General features: G+C 45.7%; 2 protein-coding genes across 2 annotated transcripts; both read right to left on the bottom strand.

Annotated features, from left to right (window-relative positions):
- Positions 1–336: 336 nt before the first annotated feature.
- On the bottom strand, positions 337–5,541 carry LOC135813994 (cytoplasmic phosphatidylinositol transfer protein 1-like). The gene is made up of 8 exons (XM_065327040.1): positions 5,350–5,541; positions 5,077–5,225; positions 3,464–3,552; positions 3,254–3,261; positions 2,848–2,919; positions 2,173–2,427; positions 1,816–1,879; positions 337–861 (listed from the first exon to the last, which is right to left on the bottom strand). The coding sequence occupies exons 1-8, from the start codon at positions 5,398–5,400 to the stop codon at positions 785–787; spliced, it is 765 nt and encodes a 254-aa protein (XP_065183112.1). The 5' UTR covers positions 5,401–5,541; the 3' UTR covers positions 337–784.
- Positions 5,542–6,480: 939 nt separating this feature from the next.
- Positions 6,481–12,021, bottom strand: LOC135813993 (uncharacterized). Its single transcript, XM_065327039.1, has 2 exons — positions 11,725–12,021; positions 6,481–9,301 (listed from the first exon to the last, which is right to left on the bottom strand). The coding sequence occupies exons 1-2, from the start codon at positions 11,752–11,754 to the stop codon at positions 7,241–7,243; spliced, it is 2,091 nt and encodes a 696-aa protein (XP_065183111.1). The 5' UTR covers positions 11,755–12,021; the 3' UTR covers positions 6,481–7,240.
- Positions 12,022–12,240: the final 219 nt, after the last annotated feature.

Genomic DNA, 12,240 nt, shown 5'->3' with positions numbered 1-12,240 from the left:
GACTGTGGTGTGTTCACCGGTATTTCAACCACAAAAAGGAAGCTCATACATTTTACAAGAGCATTCATTCTTTCTTTCCATCACAATACTGTTACAACCCTGGCTAGTGCATGGTCAACGTTGTTTTAGACAGGATTTATACAGTAGGCTATTTTCGAAGAACTGGGAGGTGTCAGTACGAGTGCGTATGACAGACACCCAATATGCCAGGTAGTATATACCGGTGTGTATTTACAGGATTTCGTACATCCGCACAATACGCCAAAAACGAAGTAGAAATTGGACCAAGTCATGCACGGCCTATAAGTCACATTCAGCGTTGCACCCAGAACAAAGTATGAGACTGTAAAAGCTATGCAACAGTCTGAATAAATCAACTCAACTACAACGTGAAACTCTTGGACATCTCAGCAAAGAAAGCTGTGGCACAATGCCAAAAACAAGTGAGAGAAAGAGAGGACAGGAGGACCAACATGAGTTTAAATGGCAGCAGGGAGGAAAGAAAGAAGCATTCGCATCGCTGCACGCGATAAGCGTTGGACTTCTTAGACATGACTTTCTAAGTCGTAAACCCTGTCAGCGAGGATTGCAAACAATAGTAGCAAGGCAGGCAACACAGTTGTCTGCATGATCAGAGTGGCAGAGCCATAATACTAATAAATAACGGTTATATCAAAGGATTCGATGGGGCTTCTATTCAAATATAATAAAACGAACTATGATTTTCATTGGATGAAGGATTTACATAATTATGTGAGTGAAGAATTAAGGCTTTCCAGTGGCCCTACTTTCCAGTTGTTTTCGCATTTGTCTGCTCATTCGTTTTTTTCTCATACTCACGGACATCATCAAGCGTCATGCCTGCAACAGCAAAGCAACAATAACCACACACACACACAGTGCAAACGAAAATGAAGGAAACAATGGGTAAGTGAAGCCATCACACATACCCAACCAGGTGCCAGCAGTAGAGAGAGAGAGAGAGAGAGAGAGAGAGAGAGAGAGAGAGAGAGAGAGAGAGAGAGAGCGAGAGCGAGAGAGAGCGAGAGAGAGCGAGCGAGAGAGAAAGAGATAGAGATTATAGTAGATCAGAGTGTGCGGCTCAAAAAGAAGGAGCTCAATGTAAAGTTTCCCCCCGCTGTTGTCGAGGTTATTGACTCAATTGTGATGCATGATATGCTCTCCCACTGGTACACATAGCTATTTTACCATACCAGCAAGGAAACTTTGTGGCACATTGCTGCTTGTCGTACGGTAGATAAAGAAGGCACGGACGTTTCCCGTTGTCGCCTTACAGATAAGTTCCTTGGTTGGTAAACTTACTGTATGATGGGCCATGGGCCATCCAGCAATGAAAGATTCATGATGACGTACGTCAACACCAAAATGCTACCATGGACATTTTTTTACGCAGCACATATGCACTGTTGCGCACTTTTTTGATTGAAGCGACAATGCACTAAAAGAAGTATAGGTATTCAAACATCGGTCAAAAACACCCAGAGTCAGAAGGATTTTGTTCTCCATTGAGGAGAGCCTGCAGCGTAAGGATGTGCAACCCTGCTGGCACAGTAGTTAGCACACCATAGCCACCGCTCCTGCACGTGCATGAGAAACAATACACGTTTCTCTGTATCAAAGTGAGCAGAGTTCAGAGAAACACATCCATTGTAATATGGGCAGAAGAATATCCTGATGGAGTAAACTTGCCAGACTGCTACAAGGGATCAGGGCGTGAAGTCTTTATATACTGCCCAGTCCTAGCTGATGAACAGGCAAACATTATTTTGGAAATGATAACAAAGAACAACTGACCATGCCATTCATCAATCCAGGCAAATGCTTGTCGGTGTCCCAGCAGTAGAATCTCACGGATTTGCTGCAGCAACACAGGGAGAACAAGGGAAGCGAATACAGATCATTACAACTTCACCACACTTGCCAATATAAAGTCTATATGCGTATACCGTAAAGGGCATACATTCTGAACTGTGAACACTCCTACTAAGTACATAATTCTTGACTTATTTCTGAGAAAAAAGGGTGCTGGCATGTCGATACGAGCGTGCACGCCACACCCTTCTCTGCATACATATTCTGTACTAGTAAGTCCTAAGACCAGCGTTGAAAATAAAATAAAAGGCATCATACATTACACACAGTAGATCTCACCTCGTGGACTTTGTTCTCAATCTTGCCCTGGACACCCCAGATTCCACACGTCGCAGTCACGAGCTTGTAGGAACACATGACGGGTGACACGTGATCCTTCCAGTCTTTCTCAGACAGCGGGCCACGGCCGGTCTTCTTGGACTTGAACACGCGACAGTCCTCTTCCTCCTTGTAACTCTTCTCTGCAACCTCATCGTGGGCAATGTCCAGGAAATGGACAGGCCGGTCGAGACCGGATTCGGGAACGCTCAATGCCTGCAAACACACCACAACGCAAGCAATGCAGGCCGAATAAGCTGAGCCAGTATACACCATCATGTGCTGAAAAGCATTGCTGGAGTACAAGATGCAATGCGAATTTCCAGATGCTTTTTCAGAAATGAACGCGCGGTCAATACTGATACAGTTCCTATTTCATGGATAGAGATAGATAGAGAGATAGATAGATAGATAGAGAGGACATGACTACACAACATAATCTCATTGCAGACGACGGTCAATTATCTTCAGACAAAGGTATTTTCGTGTTCCCCAAAGTCCAATCATGACACCCAAGACAAAAGCCAATAAGGCTTACAACGTCTGGAGACTCGCGGTTAGCCTGAAAACACCGAGAAACTGTAAGTAACTATAGACCGATATGGCCCAGTGGCCATTGGGGTACACTGCACTTACATTGGGCGACGAGCCGTTATTGTTTTCATAACGCGTCTCGACCTTCACGCTAAACCGAGGTACAACGGAGCACTGCAAATAAGAACAGGCAAGAGAGTAGGATCAGCATACTAGTACATATCATCATGGTAAACAAAAAGGCTGGGGTACAAGTGTGCAGATAAAGATGGAAGAGCACTAGATCTCTCACGATGTGAAGACACCGCAGAGATAGGACATCTGATGAGAGCACGGCCCATAACAGCCAAATGTATCACTTTATGAAAAGGCTATATCGGTATCTTGGCGGCATTGTTGCTGCCGTTGATGCCAATGCAGCACCACTTATAATACAACAACAACCAGGGGCAGGTATTCTTGACAATGTTTCACAGAATCTAGAGATGTGCTGTGCTTTTCAACTTACTTCATACTCTGAAGATAGGTTGTTCCAGACAGAAGGCAGCGAAAGAAAACACAACATGCGCACAACACATATTAGTTAGATGACATCGCGTGGCATGGACACACTGGTACGTAGTGTACAGTCACACACATTGTGAGCATGCATTCAACGTGCAACATTTCGACTCGGCTGATAGCAATCAGTTGTAAATCCGGAATATCATAGACTAACCTGTGAGCGTGTAGGGGAAATAGTTCCATGCTTTCTCAATGATGTGAATAAACTTGGGGATGAAAGGACGGATCCACCCTGGCAATTTGCTGTGTATGATGCGACAAAATAAGAAAGACAAAGGCTTGAGTGGGAGTGGGTGCGAGTTAAACATAGCTCATTCATCCTAACACCCCGTGCCACGGGACAACGTGAAAATCTGCAGTTTTCGTTCCTCTGCAGTTTTCCTTGTTACTGCCCTTTATCTGTGCCTTCATTTGTTTGCACAAACCCCAAGTTATCCATGAAAATGCGCAAGAAAATTGTACGTGATACTGAGACCGTACTACACAGCTGTACAGATGCACGAAAGTTGTGCTTCAACGTCTCAGTGGTGAATAAAATGTGTAGACTTGCAGAAGTATGTACAACACATGTGTATACATCTACGTAACGACAAGCATTAGAATGTAGAACAAAGTTGTTCATGTGTCACTGCCAGATACTTTCTTTCCTATAGAAGACCTGACTACATGTACTAGTATGAGACCGGGGTCACACCAAGCAAGCAGCTTGTGCTGAAAGGAGCAAGTGGTCAGACCGCAAGGGAAGGGATCGGGAGGTTCATTCGTCATGAACTTTGATAGGACAGCACATTGAACTACAACTCAGAGAGTTGTAGTGAGTTGTACCAGTTGTACCTAATTGTATACTCTTAGTTGCACTGTCCAAATAATACCAAAAATGGTAGAACATAGTATGGCATGGCGCTTCTTGCTTTTGAGAACGGGGTGAAAGTAGCTGAATGCATTCAGAATAAGCCTTTCAGAGCTTTTAAAACGGCTGATGGTGGCCAAGAGCCTAAAGTCCAACCGTTCCTGTGGTGGCACAAGCGCTCCCCTAGTGCACAGGGACGTCGCAAACACCAAAAAGATTGTGAAACGTATATCGCTGGCGCAGCTCGTCGCAGGTGTTGAAAGTCGTGTCGCAAAAAGTCGTATTGTGAATCAGCCTTTATGATGTTTTTTTCTCTGCATAATTATGCAAAACTATCCGAGGAATTTATCTACATTTTCGGTGGGGACGGACTACCAGTAGAGCCGAAAATATCAATATCGAGCAATGTGTGTCCGGAATACGCCCACCTTGCATCGCCAACAAAACTGAATGCGATGAAACACTGTGAGGTGCTTGTGTACGAGTGACAGCAGCAGGGATGGTGAAAAGTCTTGTACTCGTTCGTGTTTGTGATCAGACTGCGAACTCGGCGGGCGTTCTATGAGTCAGTGGTCACAGCTTTCATGGAACTGCTAAATATGTTGCTAGTAATGTCAAGTTTCAACCCCTCCACCATGGGATCCCAGTCACGTGGAAGATCATGCCCTTCTGTCGACAGAAGTGTAACACATGGGCACATTCCTTAGGTAATGTCAGTGAAATTCCTAAAGGCTAAATTCTGACAGGACATTTTTTATAAGCAGTGCCTAAAAATACTTTTTCAAAGTGAACACCTTCTACATGTACAGTATCCGGTGAACGGGACTTGGGCGAGCAGGCGCCATCATCAGCATGATCATGATTATACCGGGATGCAAAGATCATGATACACCAAGAGTGTTCAACAAAGCACTCACTTTGATATATGGATATGTTTTTCCGTATACTGCCCAGTGCCATGAACAGGATCCTCGCAGGGCTCGTTCTTTACGATTTCCACGCCATCTCCTTCGTCACTTTGCTCCAAGCTATGCTTGGCAATCATATACAACTGTCCGATACGATACTGGACACATAAGGAAATTACATCAAACGAATTTGCACATGAAGAAGGGAGAAAGATCATAACTATTACTTCCACAAGAATCTGCAACTGTCAGACTGTTGGGAGGGTAGCATTGCCTTCTCACCTCGTCCACGGATACTGGCAAGCAAACACGATACTCTTGTGTAAGAACCATCTTCTATCTACATCGCGACGAACATACCAACGAAGGAAGACTAATGTTTGGCGTGATCGTACAAACAGCTCACCAAAAGCTGAGAGTGAAACTTTACTTTCCTCAGCAGAAAATCTTGTCTTGTTCAAGCTGTCAGAGTGTCGCGGTGCAAACGAAACAAGCCACGTACATGCACACAAGTGCCACACGGCCCAGATGTGAAATCAGCCGCTCCAGGGCCCGGGGGGGGGGGGACGGGGCGGGGGGACACGTCAGTCATCTGGTCTGGATCAGAACAGAAAGAACCCGCAGTTTGACGTCACAATCTTTATCCCGGTTTTGGTTTTGCACATGGCCCGGACTCTGACCTTGGGTACACGCACTACTACTACATGTACACACCCACGAGTTGTACAAACCCGGTACTACAGACAGTAGTACAATGTCATTATATTCGCCTTCCAAGAAAAATGGTTGGCTTTGTTTGTAGGACTCCTGATACATAGAAAACAAATACGGACAATGGAGTCTGATGAGAGCACTATTTATCATAGTGAGAATAGCTTACATGTATGTACTCTTGCTATTAATTTTTTTACATGTACATTTTGTATACTTATAGTGACACCAAGGGGGTTATGTACTCTTGGTGACACATGAACAACTTTGTTCTACATTGTAATGCTTGTCGTTACGTAAATGTACACGAGACTCGTCAGGCGCGCTCATGTACATGTACATGTATATCCTAGCGCAACTGTACTTGATGTACTGTATAATTATAACAGTTTTTGAGAACCAAATTGCAAACTCATACTACTACCGGTACATGTATATATATCGCTATTCCATTAATTTTGTGATATCCCGAACACACCCGTGATCAGTCCTCACTGCAGTGTTTGCAGCGCGGCCCACATCCCTGTGATCAGTGCTGGGGAAATTGGCACCTGGGAAACGTAGGTACATGAATAAGGAGAAATTACAGTGTTTGATGTTAACACTGCAGCTCCGTGCAACAACCAAGAAGCAGGAAGCTGCCACATACATGTACAAACTTGGAGCGTGGCTTGTAAACGTCAGGCATAGACCCGAGGCCCGGGTGTCTATTGAAAGGGCAGTGCCTCCAATGGTGACTCAGTGAATCCGGCATTGGCAGAAAAGAAAGACAGAAGTGTGGGATGGAAGACAGCATTTCCTTGTCATCCTATGCTGGGGCAGGGGTATGAATAACAGGAATTATAATGTGAAACAGGCAAGAATTGGCAAGGAAAGAAATAGCATGTGACCATGCTGGCGGCTCAGAGTCATGAAAATAAAATGAAAGACTAGCCGGGGGGGGGGGGGGCATGCATGCAGTCATTGATCCGCTTGCCTTTATCATCCTGGCAGCAAAAGATAATATAATCACTACAACTGTCCAGATCATGTATTATGATCAAATGCGGCTTCATGGGGGCAAGAAGTGAGTTAGTTCTGCAGCTAGATCATCTTATCATGAAACATTTGAGAAATACACTCAGACTTTTGTCTGGCTATAAACATCATGAACATCCAGTTAAATAAAAGAACTACTTCCATGCACAGCTTTGTTATTAAAAAATGGTTACATGCGCTATAGGTCAAAACAAATAATAATTTTGACTTTAGTGGGCCGTTATATGGTCCACAACCTCACAACAAACATGCACAGAGCAACACAACGGTGACTGTAGTCATAACACTCACGGTCCGCTATAACATGCACAAAGCGTATTATGTACAGCAAGCATCACTGAATCTGCCGACAGTGCCTATAAAGTAAGATGTCCAAATGTCTCCACTAAGCGTTAGGCGCACCCGATAGATAGTGCAGCACCAATCACTCACAACTGACTTCACACGGATCGTCCTCCACCCAATCAGCCGGACGCGAATACAAGCCTTCTGCATCGTCCTCACTTTCAGAGCCTGATGATTCAAGGCACACAGTGGAGGTGCAAGTGATTCTCCTGCGCCGACCTGCTGGTGAGCTTGGGGCTGCTATGGAGTCTTTATGCGTACCAGCTTGAAAGAGGGCGTCTATTGGCGTTGCATATGTGTCATCGGGATATGCCAGCGCCAAATTCTCCAGAGAGCCACGAGACTGGGCTGTCCCTGCTCGCCTAAGCATGAGAGAGTGATTGTCGTTGAGGGCATGTTCAATACTCACTGAACGATCACCCATGGAAGGTGCGGTACTCTGAACGCAATCGGCTGGGATAGAATAATCCCCACTGTCATCCGATAATGGAAGCGTTAACGTTGCTTGCAGTTGAAGTGATTTAGTCACTAGCACAGGTGGCAGTGATTCTTTCAATTCACCGCGGGATGAAGGTGGGGCGTCACAAATCACGTCCATGGAATCATCCTGTTGCATCACTTGCATCCCCACTGAGCCATTCACCTCAGTGCATTTATTTGCCATGTACTCGATAGATCCACCAGGCGCCTCCTCGATGATATTAGGTGAAGAGTACAAGGCGCATGTTGCTATCATCATCTTGTGGGAGTCCGCTGGTGTGGGATCGGTGGAAAAATCTGGCAATGCATAAGGGCCTGAAGGGAATCCAGTTAACTTTGGCTTGGCGTAGTTGGGCAAATCACCTATGTCAGTGCTTTCAGTCCTGTTATTAAAGCTTTTCCCAGAGTGTAGTTCTTGGATAGTGTGTTGACCGCAGCCAGAGTCCACGCTGTCCTGAGAAAAAAAGGGTAAATCAGGTAGAGAGCTTATTGATTGGTGCGGCATCGCGTAAACAACTTCTAGCGCTGATTCGAGCGAAGGAGGGTCTTTGTGAGCCAATGGAGAAGTTGACTTTGTTGTCGATACAGTACTAGAGCGGTGGGCCAACTTTCGCCGTGACCAAATAATCGGTTGTTTGCCCCTATTTGAACAGTAAGAGGACAGATCCATATCCGGCACAGATGCATAGTTTCCCTCGAGCTTGGCGTATGCCTCAGAGTCATCCACAGTGCCCGCATATACATCTTGCAAAGAGTTGAAATGCGGGGCATCTCGCAGACCCACTTTCCCGTCTTTCGTAGGAAGCCCTGCGGCCAATATTCCAGGTGATCCAGATCCACTGTGAGATAGCCGGCAATGTTTCCCAGCTTGTCTAGATTGTTTATCAAGGAAAGCATATGCATGCTCACTCTCCGACTTTCCCACATACAGTGCAGAGCTTGCGTCCACAGGTGCATATTTAGAAAGTGCACCGCTGGCGACCATTTCATAATCAGTAGCTTTACAACCCAGTACCAGAGAGAGGGGGCTGGTTTTGCCGGATTCTGGTGAAGTGCTCGGTGGACGGGATGCGTTCAAGGATTCTATGGATTTGTTATGGGGATGGTTTTTTGCCGGTAATGTAGGCGAAGAAGGTGTGAAGACATCTCCTCGCCTTTTAGGCTGCGCGTACACAGGATCGTCGAATGACAGAGACTCTTTCTTCGCAACCTCTACCGGCTGCCCATCTCGCCTGCGATCTGATGAAGCCTCACAGGTAACGGATGCAGTTTCTTGACCTTTTCTGGATGTCGCGTCGTTCACATCTTTCTCACCTTGGCAGTCGTGGATGTGCACCTCAAGAGGAGCTTGTGATGATCCTGCCATGTCGATACTTTCCCCTTCTGAAGAGGCTTTTCCAGTGCGATGTGGCGGCTGGTTGCCGGCAGAGACGCAGTCTGAACTGTCTGCACTCTGCAGGGATGTATAATTTCCAAGGTGCTGATGATTGGCTTTAGATGCGCTTGGTCGTATGATGCTTGTCGACCGCGGAGCCGGCTGGTCGCCTTTGCTTTTGCGTTTGATACATAGCAGTAGCGCCAGCAGCACTGTGCAGCAGCTACCTATAGAGGCGACAGCTATAGTCATGAGGCAGCTACTGCCAATGTTGCTGAGGTCCCCCTGCAGGCACAGCAATGGGAGCAAAAATAAGTGGGTACCCGACATCAGTATTTATGCAAGACAAGTTACACTCCAGCCACTGGTAAAGAAGATACTTGAAGTACAAACAAATGGACCACTTTCCTTGCACCATTTAGAACAATTAATAAAAGTGAATGGGCAGGTCGCAGGCAGATCATTGCGGCCACCGCTAATCAACACACCCGGAAAGGTGAAAGAGGACCGTGTGTACCTGTGTCTGCATACTTGTGCACATAAGTCCAGGAATTTGTCAGCGTTATTCTGTGAGGACAGAATACGGCATAATTGAGAATACACATGTGCTGCCTAATTGGAGCGTTCTTCCAGGACCAATACCTGTCAACACGATTCCCGTATAAAATGTGCGATAAAAGGAACCTTGAACTGTGCATGCGCATCTGCAAACTTGTGCCAAATGGCCCCACCCTCGCGGTAACAAGCATTGCACGTAATTAGCAACTTAGCTTGTGTCTATTAGCAAGACTGAGTACATAACTCCAAGGAGTGTGCAACTCCAGCTATGGGGTCTGCAATGGCTTGACACTTCACATCACGTGACGGACCCGTACACATTATTTGCACCCTGTGCACGATAGATGCAGGGTCCTTCGCCACCCTGCGTTGGGTTCAACTCTCTTGTGGTCAAGTAACTACAGTCCATTTCAAAAATATAGACGCATAGTATTTTTGAAATAATATTTCACATTGGGCTGGAGCATTTTGAGAATTGTTTCCGAATATTGCTCAAGTCCTTCCCTCAATTATTCTCGTATACTTTTTTAAGCGATCGGATAGCAAACGCCCCATTTTGAAATTTTAATGCACAAAGTGATCACAGGCTTTATGTGGTATAGATGCTGGCCTAACGGTTTTCTTAAAATCACGCGTCTATATCTTTAAACGCACTGCAGTTGCCCTGTTTGCCCGCGCAACCTTTGGAACTACATGCACGTCACGTGATGTGAAGTACTGCCGTCGGAGCACTGGATAGCGGCTGTGCAGGCAGTTGCACACTCTTGGGGCAGAGGCCTACTACAGGAACTCACGACAGGAGAGATCCGGTACAAGAGTTAGTTCAACATGACGACAAGGGGATCACTGGACCCGTTGCAACACAATGTTGTCAGACTCCAAATCTGTGTGATAATGCAAGTATGTACTTTTAGAATCCGAACCTAAACACACGTCCCCATATATGCACATGTGGTAAATAAGAACAAACTGCAAAAAAATACTCAATTTCAGCTACTATCGGGCCGTCTATAACATTATCGCTCGTTGAAATCCAACCCGAAGTGGATATTTAGCGCCCTCGAATTGCACGGCCCTTGACACCTTGAAAGCGGTGTGAATGCGGCTGGACGTACACATGTATGAATACAGTGATGTAATCAGAACTGGTCTACATGTAGGGCGCCAGTTTTGAACTTTGGGTCGGATTTCACCGAGCGCAATTGTACATAATTTACCAGTTCTGTTGACACATTGACATCGATACATACAATTGATGCCCATGCAGAAGTCTGGCAGGGAATGCACATGCAGACCATACCAGCACACATGAAAGTGCACGAAGACTGGCCGCTACACCCATAAAAGGCCGCAAGCATCTTATGGACCAGGATACATCCATATAATACTGTACACTAGTGCTTATAAGTAATAGCCGAGCAAAAATGACCCCTTGATTCTGCCAAAACAACGACTTTTGCGTACAAATATGTGTGCTTTTAAGAACAAAATTGCAGCATAACAATTTCCTGGGTAGTTGGGTTTAAAATACAGCTGCATCAGGATTCCACCTGAATTTTAAAGACCGTCAGCCACAGGATCAGTACATTGTACAATGTAATTGTACTCGTACTGATGTGTTTGATTATGCAGATCTGGAGCAGGGACGCTAGCGTTTCACGTGTTATATCACAGTATTGTAACGAGTTCAATGTTGTTCTCACAGAGTATGGTACGGCTGTTCTGGCTTTGTACATGGAGCAGCCAGGTCTGTTTGACATTAGCACTGACTAAACAGTGTAAACACGGATCAGTTGATGTAGCTGCTACATAGCACGCGCAGTATTTGTGTGTCTCGCCAGAGTACGGCCATGTATGGTGATACGGTGACGTCGATTGCGTCACCCTGACCCAAGTGAGCATCAACACTCAATATTCTCAAGGCTGTTCAAGGCACTCTGATCGTCCACTCCTGTTCTAGGCCGCCATACTCAAACACACCTCACCTCGTATCCAACAAGGTCGTCTGGATCACTTTGTACATGCTCTATTTCTGAACATACTGAACTGTCCCAAAAATAATAATTTGAGTACATGATTCATAATTTTTATGGATGAACAAAATATTTCCCTTTCTAAGAATACGACAGTGTACTTCTTCTTCTTCTCACCATGTGCATCTCGCCATGTGCATCTCGCATTTCTCCCGTGCCACTCCACACTCAACCGTAGTTGAAATCAGGCTAGTTTTCACTTCACGAATGACGAAAGCATCTTATTGGACTGGCGGCTGCCACTGAAAGCATCACGAACGGGCTGCGGTGAAGGTATTCAGGTAATCAGGTAATCCGGCAACGGTGTCTGTCTAGTGGGATGGGTAGCAACAGGATCACGTTTTACTATGGCAAACACTGCAGCCAGTCGCTCAAGAAAGGTTTTGCTCGGACCAGACGACTACCACTGATGTACCAACCACTGATGTACCAACCGGAAACTACATAACCCCACTCTTGGTTGTAGCAAGATGTACGCTTGCTTGTGTGTAGCTTTGACTTTCCCATCACCGCGTACCGGCGCCCCACTACAGCTAGCTGCACTGACGTGACGACGAAGGTCTACGGTGCGCGAAAAGGACAAGAATTTAAAAAAATCTAGTACAACAGGGTCCTGTGTATTATAATCTACAT

Source organism: Sycon ciliatum, chromosome 4, assembly GCF_964019385.1.
Source record: "Sycon ciliatum chromosome 4, ocSycCili1.1, whole genome shotgun sequence".
Lineage (NCBI taxonomy): Eukaryota > Metazoa > Porifera > Calcarea > Leucosolenida > Sycettidae > Sycon > Sycon ciliatum.
This window is presented reverse-complemented; position numbering and strand designations above follow the sequence as displayed.

Bases quoted from the DNA above. Each gene is read 5' to 3' on its own strand.
- LOC135813994 (XM_065327040.1), bottom strand. From the start codon at position 5,400: ATGGTTCTTACACAAGAGTATCGTGTTTGCTTGCCAGTATCCGTGGAC. The intron at 5,226-5,349 runs GTGAGAAGGCAA...TTATGTGTCCAG, and splicing joins TGCCAGTATCCGTGGACGAG to TATCGTATCGGACAGTTGTA. The intron at 1,880-2,172 runs GTGAGATCTACT...GTGTTGCTGCAG, and splicing joins TTGAGAACAAAGTCCACGAG to CAAATCCGTGAGATTCTACT.
- LOC135813993 (XM_065327039.1), bottom strand. From the start codon at position 11,754: ATGCGAGATGCACATGGCGAGATGCACATG. The intron at 9,302-11,724 runs GTGAGAAGAAGA...CTGTGCCTGCAG, and splicing joins CACATGGCGAGATGCACATG to GGGGACCTCAGCAACATTGG.